We start from the raw sequence: 13,683 nt of genomic DNA, 5'->3' as shown, positions 1-13,683 counted from the left end.
TGCATGTCATTCGGAAATCAAGGTGCCAGAGTCTGGAGGAAGACTGGGGAGAAGGAAATGCCAAAATGCCTGAAGTCCAGTGTCAAGTACCCACAGTCAGTGATGGTCTGGGGTGCCATGTCAGCTGCTGTTGTTGGTCCACTGTGTTTTATCAAGGGCAGGGTCAATGCAGATAGCTATCAGGAGATTTTTGAGCACTTAATGCTTCCATCTGCTGAAAAGCTTTATGGAGACTTTGAAGATTTGGTTTTTCAGCACGACCTGGCACCTGCTCACAGTGCCAAAACCACTGGTAAATGGTTTACTGACCATGGTATTACTGTGCTCAATTGGCCTGCCAACTCTCCTGACCTGAACCCCATAGAGAATCTGTGGGATATTGTGAAGAGAAAGTTGAGAGACGCAAGACCCAACACTCTGGATGAGCTTAAGGTCGCTATCGAAGCATCCTGGGCCTCCATAACACCTCAGCAGTGCCTTAGGCTGATCGCCTCCATGCCACGCCGCATTGAAGCAGTCATTTCTGCAAAAGGATTCCCGGCCAAGTATTGAGTGCATAACTGAACATAATTATTTGAAGGTTGACTTTTTTTGTATTAAAAACACTTTTCTTTTATTGGTCGGATGAAATATGCACAAAAAAAATTGGGTTTTCATAAGCTGTATGCCAAAATCATCAGTATTAAAACAATAAAAGACCTGAAATATTTCAGTTGGTGTGCAATGAATCTAAAATATATGAAAGTTTAAGGGTTTGTTTCATTAGAGAAGTTTTGTGTATTTCTCATTTGTTATTATAATTCATCCATCATACAATTTATTATATATTTCTATCATGTCAAACATTGCTCACCCTGATCTTTAGATATCATTACAGTACCTGCCATTGAAAAACCTTTATTTGGTGACCACTAGGCCATTATGTCCTAGTCTCAGCCTCAGATGGCACGCCCATGGACTGTTGGCTGAACGGCTGATGCATATGGCACACTTATCTGGAAACACTTCAAGTTGTCTTCAAAGCCGTGATCTGATTGGTTGAATTCTAAATTATGTCAGCGAGACGCGTGTTTTGCGTACTTTAACCCTTCGCCTCGAAACAAATGCTGTGATGCCAAACTCCCTCATTGAAGAAGAATGTGCATAGTGTTCTTGAATCATTTATAGACGCATGGTGGTCTGTTATTGCAGGGAGATTTGCTTCACATGTTCACGCCACTAAACATGACGCGAAACAAAACGAACTGTGATTGGTTGCGTTACATGTGTCAAATCAGTCAAACGTCCTCTTGGCCGGTCCTTTACCAATGAAAGCTGTGATTGAGTCCAAACCTTCTGCCGTTAGTCTGAAGGTCTGGCTACATGAGACTTATTATGTCCTAATCAGTGTGACATGGTAAGGAGTAATAAACTCATGTAAACCTTTTTTCTTATAAATTTTGCTTATTCCGTCTGCACTGAGTGACATGACTTTTTCTTGTTCTCTCTGATGTGGCGCCGATTGTCCACAGTGAAATCTCATTGTTCCCGAATTCTTCTCTTTAACTGTACATGGAACAAAATATATTAATTGGCTCCTATTGTGTCATCATGCAGCATTTTTGCTTTCGGTGTGAATTGGCAAATTACTTGTCACCTAAAACTTGGGTCGTCTCTGGTAAGGACACTGCATTCAAGGTAAAATCACTGATATACTGAGGCTCTAACCACTGATTTTGACTCAAGTTCAGTCAAGTTCTTTGTGTAAGGTCTAAAAGTGTGACCTGTCTGACTCCCAAAGCTTGTCAAGCGTGTAAAGTAGCAAATTTGCTCAGTCTACTCCCACTATCAGAAATGTGAGGGCAGAACATGAGCTGCCTGCATGCTTGGGATGACTGAAAGCCTGGGCAGATGATGTCATGTGTCAACCTTCCTGACTCATCATTTATCCAATTGAGCTTTGAATCATGGGACAGGGAGAGGCCCTTTCCCTCCCTTAACTGTCTGATTCCACATTCCACTGTAATCCTTAACTAATACTGCCTAATTCTCCAGCACACGATCACACCACCCCAGAGGGCATAATCGTACACACACCATCAGATAAATAGCTTGCACGCGGTGCGCTACTGCCAACTTCTAACCATAAACTTGCCCACTATGGTTCCTTATTCACAAGCACTCACACAACCTCACCACGCTGGTACATCACTGCACCCTGCATGTTTCTTGACTCATAATCGCACAGACATGATTTCAGCTCGGCCCACACAGAATCTGACCCACTGGGTTCAAACGCCCATCATTTGATAATCTTTGAGATTTATCAGAGGAGCCTAGCGGTTGGCACACATGCTTTAACACAAATATGGAGCAGCTTCTTTTAGTGTTATAGAAACATAAAGCATTCCAGAATGAATGGATGTTTCTCTATTTTAGTGTATCAAATCTGGACCGATTCTCAAAGAACTTACTCTTACGAACACTACCGTTATGAAGTTTGGGGTCTGTTTTTTTAATATATATATATATAATCAAACTTCATATCAGTGAATATTGCATTTTGAAATATGTCTCTTGTGCATCAAATCAGCACATTAGAATGATTTCTGAAGGATCATGTGACACTAAGACTGGAGTAATGATGCTGAAAATTCAGCTTTGCAATCACAGGAATTCATTACATTTTAAAATATATTTAAATAATATTTGTAAAAATATTTCAGTTTTTTTTTAAATAAGAGAGAGTAAAAGCAACTTTTAAACGTGGAACTTTTAAAATCTTCAAATTAACTGAAATTTAAATCAGTGTAGCTACTGACTAGCTGTATGTGACATTATGTATTTATAGATGGAAACCATTTTTTGAAGTTTTAATTTTATAAACATTTATTATTTTCTTTTATATTTTTCTTTATTTTTATATAATTTTCAGTTGTATTAGCATTGTATTACATTTATTATATTATTAGTAGTATTTATTGAAAATATAGTCTGGCATTGGAAAAAATGCATTAGCTTTTTGAATGTGTATTAATATTTGTATTTTTTTAATGAAATATATCACTTTAGTTTCTTTGGGCAGCTGCCGTAACTTTTCCATTCAGTTGCTAAAGTGTTCTGCATGCTGGGATGTTCTGAGTTGTTGCCAACCTTCAAGTCTACATGGTATTCTGGTCCCTAGATATGACTCAGATTCGTCCTTCAATGAAGGCCTGATCAGTAATAGCACACTTCGTTTCCGCTTGGCTCTAGTTATGGCTAAAAGCATTCATTCCTTTCCCATCCTCTTCCTCCATCTCTCGCCCAACACCTTCACCTCCATCAGCTATACAGTCAGCCCTGGCAATACGTCATCCCTTTTTAAAGGGTGAATCACCAGCCATAGTTCACATCTGTTCTCGGCTCAAAGAACCTAACCAGGGAAAACAAGCAATTACCGGTGGGCTTTTTCAATCAACTCTTTGGTGAGTCGGCTGGGGGGCTTGGGATGGAGGGAAGGTGGGTGGAGGAGATAATTAGACACGGTTAAAAATATCCCAGCTCATTGTCTCCGCTGTCCCACATCCTCAGATAAGTATGCGGCTATTGGCGCAAGGATCATGTGCTACTGGGAGGAATGTTTTGAATGCTTGAGACAGTTATGTGCAGCTGAACGGCCGCTGAGGCTCACATGACGGGGAAGAAGCTGTTTGTATGTTTTGACTGCTTCTCCAAACAAGATGAAAATGTTAAGAGCAATCCACGTTTCTAAATCATGTTCATTCACACACTTTACACATCATTTTCACATTTGTTTAACCATTTGGATGGACCACAAGTAACATTTTGAGAGAGAAAAAAGGCATTTATATACACACACACAATGTTTCTTATTTTCTCTCTCAAAATGTTTCTTGTGGTCCTCCAAATATTGAATCATTTATTAAATACTGCAGTAGTTTGTTTCTGCCTATATCTGAATATGGCTGGTAAAAGAACACAAACTGATCATACCATTTCCTGTTTCTGCAGCCTTCACTTCCTGTCCTGTATACTCTGTCCAGTCAAGCAACCCATGAGGCTGTTCACCTCCTCTGCAGGATGTTGGTCTTTGACCCAGTAAGTGTTCTTGATACTCTGGAACATTACAAACTAAAGTACATAATTCAATTTAATTTTATTTTATTTCTTAAATATATTTTTATACATTTTTATATATATATGAATTTTTAATAATATAATATAATTTTATTTGTATAATATACAACTTTATATGTTTGTTCTTTTATTGTATAAATAATTTAGCATATATAATACCTGTATACTTGAATTTTATATATATATAAATATTACATTTATTATTTAGTTTAATAATATAATAATCTAATGTTAAGAGCAAATTATATATATATAATGTTTCAATCATTTAATATATACATTTATACAAATGATATATATTTGTAATCTACATTTCATTTTCAATTTATAGCATATCTGTAAAATAGATAATTTTATAGCATTTTTAAAAGGAAAGTTCTGTCCCCCAATACAGTCGAAGCGGATCTCTGCGAAGGATGCCCTGGCACACCCGTATCTGGACGAGGGCCGTCTGCGGTACCACACCTGCATGTGCAAATGCTGCTACACCACATCCTCTGGCCGCGTCTACACCAGTGACTTCGAGCCTGTCACCAACCCCAAGTTTGACGACGGCTTTGAAAAGAACCTGACGTCAGTTCGGCAGGTCAAAGGTTAGCGTGACGCTCTCACCTGTTGATGATGGTTCATTCAGTTCTGTTATGCGTTGTGCTGATTACAGTGCACATTATACAACGTGTGAGCCAAACATTGTTGGCCTATTCATTTGAACCTTTTGTCCTGATCCTGTTTATAAACGACTTGTATATGAGCTAAAGGTCTTAATTGATTTGACCCTCTTTGAGAGCATGGGCCCATCATGCCACTGCGTGTTAATCAGAAGTCTTGCTGGGCATCTCCTGCTCCAGATCCCCTGCTGCTCCTGTTGTTTTCGTCCCTTGTTTTCACCCTTCATTCGGGGCCCCTGGATCTGTGCTTGCCTTCCACTGTCAGCGGGTATTAGTGAGAGTCTGTCGCTAAAAGCAGGCTTGCTGTGCTGTCGGCTCAAAATAACTCTGCCCTTCACCCTCCCTCCTCTTCCTCCATCCTGTGTGCAACGTGTTTCCACTGGAGGATTAATCAGTGCGGATGGAGCCGACCGCCTAGAGACTTAAACCGCTTTAGGGTAGGCAGCCGTGTTTGGAATGCGAGGGGAACCCCTTTTGGATCGACACACGAGGAGTTTCCACGTTGCCTGAGTTGGTTTAAAGCTTAACAGCTTGTCTACAAAATTAAAGAGTATTAGAAGATATTACAGATATTACAGTCTGCCTGCAGAATATTCCTTCAGAATCAACTCTTTGACCTGTAATGTTACTGCTAAAATAGATCTTCACTTAATTAGTAGTTTAGATATGGTGTTGTAGTTTAGAAGAAGTACCATCTAAGCCAGTTACATCCCTCCACCTTTTTTGTTACAAGAAGCAATGACAAAATTGTCATTTTTGTGTAAACTGTGCCTTTAACATAATAATAATAATAATTCATTACATTTATATAGCGATTTTTCTAGACACCCAAAGTGGTGTCTATATGCTTTACATATAGAAGGGGGAATCTCCTCAGCCATCACCAATGTGCAGCATCCACCTGGATGATGCGACGGCAGCCATATTGCATCAGAACACTCACCACACACCAGCTGATTGGTGGAGAGGAGACCGAGTGATTAAGCCAATCATTATAAGGGATTATTTGGAGGTCATGATGGACAGGGGCCAACGGGCAAATTTGGCCAGGATGAAGGGGTTGCACCCCTACTCTTTTATCGAAGGACATCCTGGGATTTTTAACGACCACGGAGACCTCGGTTTAACGTCTCATCCGAAAGACGGTGCTCTTTGACAGTATAGTGTCCCCATCACTACACTGGGGGGTGTTAGGACCCACACAGACCACAGGGTGAGCGCCCCCTGCTGGCCTCACTAACACCTTTACCAGCAGCTCCTGGTTTTCCCAGTTGGTCTCCCATCCAGGCACTGACCAGGCTCAGCCCTGCTTAGCTTCAGTGGGAAACCAGTCTTGGGCTACAGGGTGATATGACTGCTGCCTGCTGGCAGGGTAAACAGGTTAAGCTTGCGGTTTACTTGTTAACCTTAAAAGGAAAATAGTCATGAAGACTCACCCTCATGTTATTCCAAACCCATATATTCTTCAACATTAGCACAAGAGAATTGTTTACATTTTTTGAGAAATATTCTGCTTGTAATATGATTGCATGTAACTTTTAAACGTTTATTATTTATAACTGCAAACTGTTATTATTGCTTACTTCTCACCACCCCGTTCTTATCTTTATTTCCCCACATAGAGATCATTCATCAGTTCATCCTGGAGCAGCAGAAGGGGAATCGGGTACCACTCTGTATCAACCCCCAATCAGCTGCCTTCAAAAGCTTTATCAGGTGAGTCCGCTCTTCTCTGTACTTTTTAATTTTATGGGGGAATCTCATGATCAAATGTCCAGGTCACAGTTAAAAAGAAATAGCATAAAGAAAGCCTATGTTTAGAAGATTTTTGCTGTGTGACTTTTTTTTTTTTTCACAAACATTCGTATTACTGTAATGTGAAATATCTTATTATCGTTACTGTTATATATTAGAGGTGTAACGGTACATGTATTCGGTCACGGTTCGGTGCACACTAGTCTCATATTGGAAGACCATTCAGACTGACGGCAGGAGGTCTGGACTCTATCACAGCATTCATTGGTCAAGGGTTGCCCAAGAGGACGTTTGACTGACATGTAACGTAACCAATCACAGTTTGCTTTGTTCTGCGTCATATTTATTGCCGTAAAAATGTAAAGTAGATATCACTGCAATAACAGACCAAGCGGCAACCTCCCGCGATCTCTCTGAAGCCAATATGGAAGTAATGTAAACTGCAATTCACTGATTGGCCGCTAGAGACAGGCTCCAGAAGGGAGCAGAATCTCATTGAGCCCCATGTTAAAATTCCCAACTTTACAGCAGAAAAAAACATGTTACAGCCTGGTACAAATTGTGGTTTTGGCCTATAAGGCTCATTTTAAAATAAGGCTAATCATGACAACTGTGAGAGGGGTAAATGTTTTAACTAATTTGTTTACATTATATAAAGCCTTAAACTTCTGCATAACTAAGGGTTACTTTTAGTGACAAGTGGATAACCATTTATCCGCCGTCTATAGTCATTGTGTCACATAAGCTCCGCCCACATCCCGCCACTTTGACCATTTTCTGTTATCTGGGAGTGACACACGATGACACGCTCACAAGATGGCGATGCCCAGCTTGTCTCTACTTTACGCTTCAGAACGGCTTATCGGAATCCTATAGGTGACGTCACGCACTAGGTCCATACAGTCAGATGATGAATACAGTCAGTCCAAAACAACACTTTGCTAGACGCAAGAGCTTGCTAGTAGCCCTATATACTAAGTTTTGATACATTTTTGGGACACGCTGCACTAACTTCACGGAAAGTTAACCGGAGTGGCAGAAAGCCATCTATTTTCTCTCTATTTTACAAAAGCACAGTTTTGTTTTTTATTGTGAATGGGAATCTTACTCTTATCTGTATGACTGTAAATGACAGAATATTTTAAGTTGTTTTTGCTGTTATAATGAGACAAAATCATTTGTCATGTGCCTATTTGTGCTGTGAGAGTGCGTCTCATTATGAAACGTGTGTCCTGGTAATGGGAGGCCTCAGGTGCCGCTTCACTCGCCGTCTCTTTGTGAAAGGTGAAGTGGGCTCAGATGTAGATGACACTTTTTCTCCTTCTCACTCATCATTCCATGATTTCTTGAAAAAGCATAATATTGATCTCTGTGCATCCGCCTCTGTCATTGCATATTAATGAACTCTGCACAAAGTTTTATTTTTCATTATTCTATTTATTTTGTAATATTATAACACAAGTGATGATTTTTAGTTTTATAGCTGATTGTGAACAAATACCTTTTGTTTTTTAATAGCACTACAAAAAATATGACCTATGCAAGAGTGCAGAATACATTAAAGGAGACTGTACTGTACCATACCTCAGGGGGGACTAAATGCCACTAGGTGGAATAAACTGTAATTTGCACTACTGTCTGTTCAAAATTAAAAGAAACTAGCATTGAGGATTTTTTGTTTTTTCCTGTTGTGTTGGACCGTGACCCCAAAACCGAGATCTCTACCAAACCATGACTTCTGTGTACAGTTACACCCCTATTATATACAGTATACACAACTATATACTGTATATATAACTGTTATGTATACATATAGATTTTCTTTACAGAAGTACTTTAAACTGTATATTATTATTTAATTTGTATTTAAATAATTTGTATTTTTTTATTTTATAACTGTTATTTTACATTTCAGAAATGAGAATGAGATTTCACATTACAAGAGATGCTGATAATTGTGGCCGTGATCAGGTTTATGAAAAAAAATATCCAGTACAATGAATTGAATAGACCTGAAAATAAGCTTCATTTTCTTTATGCAAAATATTATTTTTATAATAAACAGTTCATGATAAGTAATAACAAGTTCATGATTTGTTAGTTCAACCATGTTTTTGCTTTGGGTTGCTGTTTCCAACATGCCATTATTTCATATTTAGGCAAACTTTTAACATAAAAGAGTGTTTAAAGTCTGTTCAAACTATTATTGGTAACAACTAATGCAACTTTTGGTGTCCTGACAAATCTACTGCTTTTCAAGCTTATCTTGTTTCCCAGTGTCTCAACACTAGATGGAGACATCACCATATCCTTATAGCAAGACATAACAATCCTTTCTTTCTTTCTTTCTTTCTTTCTTTCTTTCTTTCTTTCTTTCTTTCTTTCTTTCTTTCTTTCTTTCTTTCTTTCTTTCTTTCTTTCTTTCTTTCTACAGCTCGACAGTAGCTCAGCCTTCTGAGATGCCTCCATCTCCTCTAGTTTGGGAGTAGCTGAGGATGGCGGAGAAGATGGCGTTTGATAACAGTGGCGGAGGACGTCCCTCCCGTGGCCCGTCCCGCGTCCAACCTCGCCCCCCACGGACTACTGACCCCCAGGCTTCCCCAAACCTGCGTAGCATTTCACTGGAGTATAGGACTAGCCATGTCACTGACGTGTATGTGTGTGTACTGTAATACTTACTAAATGGGAGTTTTATAGAAGCAACCACTGCTGATGAGTTCAACCGGGACATGGGAAGGGTGGGCCTGGTCACGGGGGGTCCGTTCGTACATACCCACTGCTCTGTAGTAGTATACTGAAGGTTCGCGCTCGCGAACCCGTACTTTTGGCAGACGAAGTCGACCCCTGTGGACTTGAATGTATTTTGAACAGCAGGGCAACAGAATCTGCGCAGTATCCCTGAAGGAAATCTCTTCATGACTATGTGTGCAAGTAATCATGCTTTATTTATTCTTGGAAACAGGAAGTGCAGTGCTTCATGTAGTTTGGAAAGAAGGCAAGTTTTTTTTTGCTCACGCTTGCACCTTACTATGAACCAGGGCCATCGTCTAGGGTGGAAAATCACTGTCCTGGCCCTCAAAGGTCCTTTGTAGTAGCCTATTCATTAGGCCAACCCATATAAATTTGTTCCGGGCCTTGTCGATTTTAGCAACGGCCCTCGTAAGAACTGTGACCACTCGTTTGGCTAGAGTGAGCTGCTCATTGCATTTATTATCTTCAACGGCATTTTTATGACTTTCATCCATTTTTGCTTTCATCTGCGCTTTCTTTCTCTATCGATCTATCTTTGTTCGTATATCACTTTCCATCTCATATTCTATTTTCATTAGTTAAAAAAATTCAGTATTCTTTAGTGCAGTACTTGGCAGAGATACTGATTCATAGGCTTCTCTTACTCCTGAATGTGGATGTGTTGTCAGTATTTAGTACTTTGGGTGGGTGAGAGACTGAACGGCACAGCGGTTGAGGATCCAAAGCATGCGAGATTGGCTCGAAACAAAATGCTTGTACCTATAGGGTTTATTTGAAGAAAAGGAGACTTTGTGTCCAGGTAGAGGTGCTTATCTCCTACCGAGACTAAAAAAAAACAACTAGCATGTAGCGACATAATATAGTGAGGTTGTTCTCAGATGACCTTCGAACCCTGCTATCCCTGATGGAATATCTAGAATAGCATGAAAACCAAATTAAAAGCCTAAAAACAAAAAAAATAAGAAAGAAATTAGATAAATAATAGGTTGAAGTGTTGGTCAACCAAACCATTCCACAGTTGCAATGGTTTATTACCGATCCTTGTTCCTAAAGACAAGTGGCGAACACCATTGCGAGTGCATGTTTGGACCCGTGCATGTTTATAACTGACTGTGGCATCACACTAGTGAGCCTGTGTATGTCAGTTCAGTGTCGTCTTCTTTGACAACCCCAACCCCCCACCCCCCAAAAGCCCTTTTTCTGTTGAAGGACTTGTGGAGAGGACAGATCTGAAAAGGGTGCCTGGGAATGGCATATGTTGTGGGTCTGGAAAGCAATTGGTAGTAGTTTTCACTCACTGTACCATGGTTCAATTTCCCATAATTCTTTCTGCACTCTCTCAGACTAAAAGAAAACAAATGGAAAATATTTAATATATTTTTAGATAATTATTTTTATTTCTTCCTCAATGTTCTATGGCATGCTTTCCCATGATCCACTGAGTATGGTATGTAAATAAGTGAGTAGCAGGTAGATTTCAATAGAAACGCAAAATCTACAACAAAAAAACTACGTATAAAAAAAAGAAATCGGCAAACGAAACAAAAAAAAAATGTAATACTGCTGTATAGAAGTTGAATTAGCCTGCACATTTTTTAGGGCTGTGAAATTGTATTTTATTTTTGAGACTTGCAAATAATTGTACATATTTTTGTTTTCTCTTTTCTTCTTTTTATTTCCCCCCCTGCACTAGAAAGTGTAGACAAAGAAATAATCCAAAACAGTATAAGTACAAAAACAAACAAAAAACACATAACCAATTATGTTAATTGTGTCTTGTGTGCTGCAGAGCTGTGGATATGAGTATTGAAGTAGAGCCCTTTTTTAATTATTATTATTATTATTATAAATTTCCTTTAAAGAAACACTGAACTGTTTGTGTATATGTATATAATGGATTCACATTGTTGGTCTCTACCTCTCGAGCTCAATGACTTGGTTGTTTACCTCCACGCTTTTATTTTTATGTGGAGATTTAAAACTTGAATGTCCCTTCCAACTTTTATATTCCTATCAAACCCTGTATAAAGAAATCAAAGTCATTAAAATTGCAATTGGTGGTTCCCATCATCATATCCTTGTACAAAGTACCATGTTCTCACCCCAGTGTTCTCTGACTGTTATATCACACAGCATACTTGTCCTGCGAGACAACCTACGATAATTAACATGGCATTCTTCACCGAGAGTCATCGGATGAGATAAACGTACAAAATATGTGGCAATTATAGAACGTACAAGTAGCGGGAGTACCTGAGATAATGTGCGGATTCAAACAGAGCCTGTGAGAAGAGTCTAACACGCAAGCTCGATCGGGCCAAATGGGGAAGGTACTGCACTTGCTGTCATGTTTTATAAGGAAGTTTGAAGTTTATACTCAGAGTTAATGGTATTTGAATACATTTTACGACATATATGACTATAATATAAAATTTGCATTCGATACCCTGAAAGTGGAGGAGGTGATTCTTAGGGACCGGAAGGACTCCGTGGATGTGTTCTGTGTTTTGAAAAATCACCGGTCTCTTTTCAGAGTGTAGATTTGAAGTACAGTGGTGAAGCTCATTAAATGTTGACATTTAAAACGCCGAGCTGTGTTTCTGTCCTTATTTTACATGTGTTGTTTCAGGCATGTTTTTTGGGAAAAAAAATGACGGCCAAGTTAAATTAAGCAGCAAATGGCTATAAATCTTTTATAAATGTACTGGTGTGAATCTTAAAACAAAACAGTGGCAGGCCTCTGACATATTTTAAGGTAACGGTTATTTTAAGATATATATATATATATATATATATATATATATATATATATTAACATGAATTTTATTCTTGTCTCTTGTCTGTGTTAAAAATTGTGCTATGGAGAAGCTCAGGCACTTTATGTTTTTTGTTTAACTTTTATATGATTATATGCTTATGTACACAATGGCAAATAAAAGGAGATATCCCAGTTAGAATGGAAATAAAAAGCTGATGGTGTTAGCTAGGGGTGTGCATTGGCACTGCCTTCACGATTCGATTCGATTACGATTCACCAGGTAACGATTCGATTCAATTCGATTCTACGATGCATTGTGATGCATCAAAATTCTACTGCACACAAAGCAAATTTTTCATCAGTCATGAGGCAATACAAGCAGATATTAAACAACAGGTTGTATTGGCTGCTATGTGTCTCCTGTATCTTTGACATAAAAGTTATTAAATAAAATAAAATGTAATTAAATAAAATGCAATTAACCCTTAAATGCATGACTGTTTCACCAAACATTCTTACATATTCAGGTCGTTAGCGACCCGGATCTATATTTAACATGGATAGACCTCTACCTGTCAATATATAAAACTCCTGATTTTAGAGTAGCAGCTACAGAAGAATAAAATAAAACCTATTTCGTTACCTTTTGGAGCTTGGAAGGATTCAGTTTGAGCAGATGTTTAATACCATCATCATATGACCTCGTCAGAGTTTACCAGTAGATTCAGCATCTGCGTCATATTCGCGATCTCGAGCATATTCTCCAAACTCATTTTCAATGTCTTCAAAATCAATATTTTGATCACTGACAGCTTCTTGACCACATCCATCATCAAGAGACAGTGACACTAACATATGATTGTGTTTAGTACTTGCTCTCTGAAGTAAATCACTAACCCATTTCAAGTTTTGCAGATTATAATTATTGTTTCGTTTTCTGTCAGAGGTAACTATGAGTGAAACGTCACTTCATCATTGGGTATCAGACATTGCCACCTTGTGGAATAAAGGGGAATTGCACATAATCGCTTATGGCACTTTGCCGCATCGATGCTGAATCGTTCATGCCCCGCATCGCGATGCATCGCCGAATCGATTATTGTTGACACCCCTAGTGTTAGCTTAGATGAGGGTGACAACTTGAAGTTTATTTTGATATTAACCATCTTTTGACATTTCGATAATATCATACCATAAAAAGAGAGTCTTTTAGAGAGAAAAAAAAACAAATAATCTATTGTTAAAGGCACAATATGTAAGATTTTGAATTACAATTTCTAAAAACCACTAGAACAATGTTATTTGTTTTGTTGACTTGTGTACTTACATTATCCCAAATGTTTCCAAGAAAGTTTAAATCAAGAGCCATTTTAACCAGGACATGGACAGTGCCCATGCTTTAATACATTAGCTCATCCATGAATATGATTTCTGCCCAAATCTCATCAGATTCTTTTCCACCGGCTGTAGAAGTGAAGACTTCAACCCCCACAATTCCTTGACATCAAGGTGTCATCAAGCTATAACTGTTCTGGATGAGCGACATCTAGTGGTGAAAATTACATATTGTGCCTTTAATACTTTGTCCTGTGGTCTTCCTCTGAAATTATCTCAGGATTGTATGAAAGACAA

General features: G+C 38.7%; 1 protein-coding gene across 1 annotated transcript in view; it reads left to right on the top strand.

Annotated features, from left to right (window-relative positions):
* The window catches only part of nlk2 (nemo-like kinase, type 2), an 87,874-nt gene extending 75,992 nt beyond the window's left edge, over positions 1 to 11,882 (top strand). Inside the window, exons 8-11 of the mRNA XM_067450489.1 lie at positions 3,994 to 4,080; positions 4,514 to 4,712; positions 6,410 to 6,503; positions 8,977 to 11,882. Coding sequence (XP_067306590.1) covers positions 3,994 to 4,080; positions 4,514 to 4,712; positions 6,410 to 6,503; positions 8,977 to 9,031 — 435 coding nt within the window. The 3' untranslated portion in view covers positions 9,032 to 11,882. The remainder of the gene's footprint in view (positions 1 to 3,993; positions 4,081 to 4,513; positions 4,713 to 6,409; positions 6,504 to 8,976) is intronic.
* The last annotated feature ends 1,801 nt before the right edge of the window (positions 11,883 to 13,683 follow it).

Source organism: Pseudorasbora parva, chromosome 8 (genome assembly GCF_024679245.1).
Source record: "Pseudorasbora parva isolate DD20220531a chromosome 8, ASM2467924v1, whole genome shotgun sequence".
Taxonomy (NCBI): domain Eukaryota; kingdom Metazoa; phylum Chordata; class Actinopteri; order Cypriniformes; family Gobionidae; genus Pseudorasbora; species Pseudorasbora parva.
The sequence above is the reverse complement of the archived record's forward strand: the minus strand, read 5'-3'. Positions and strand labels throughout refer to the sequence as shown.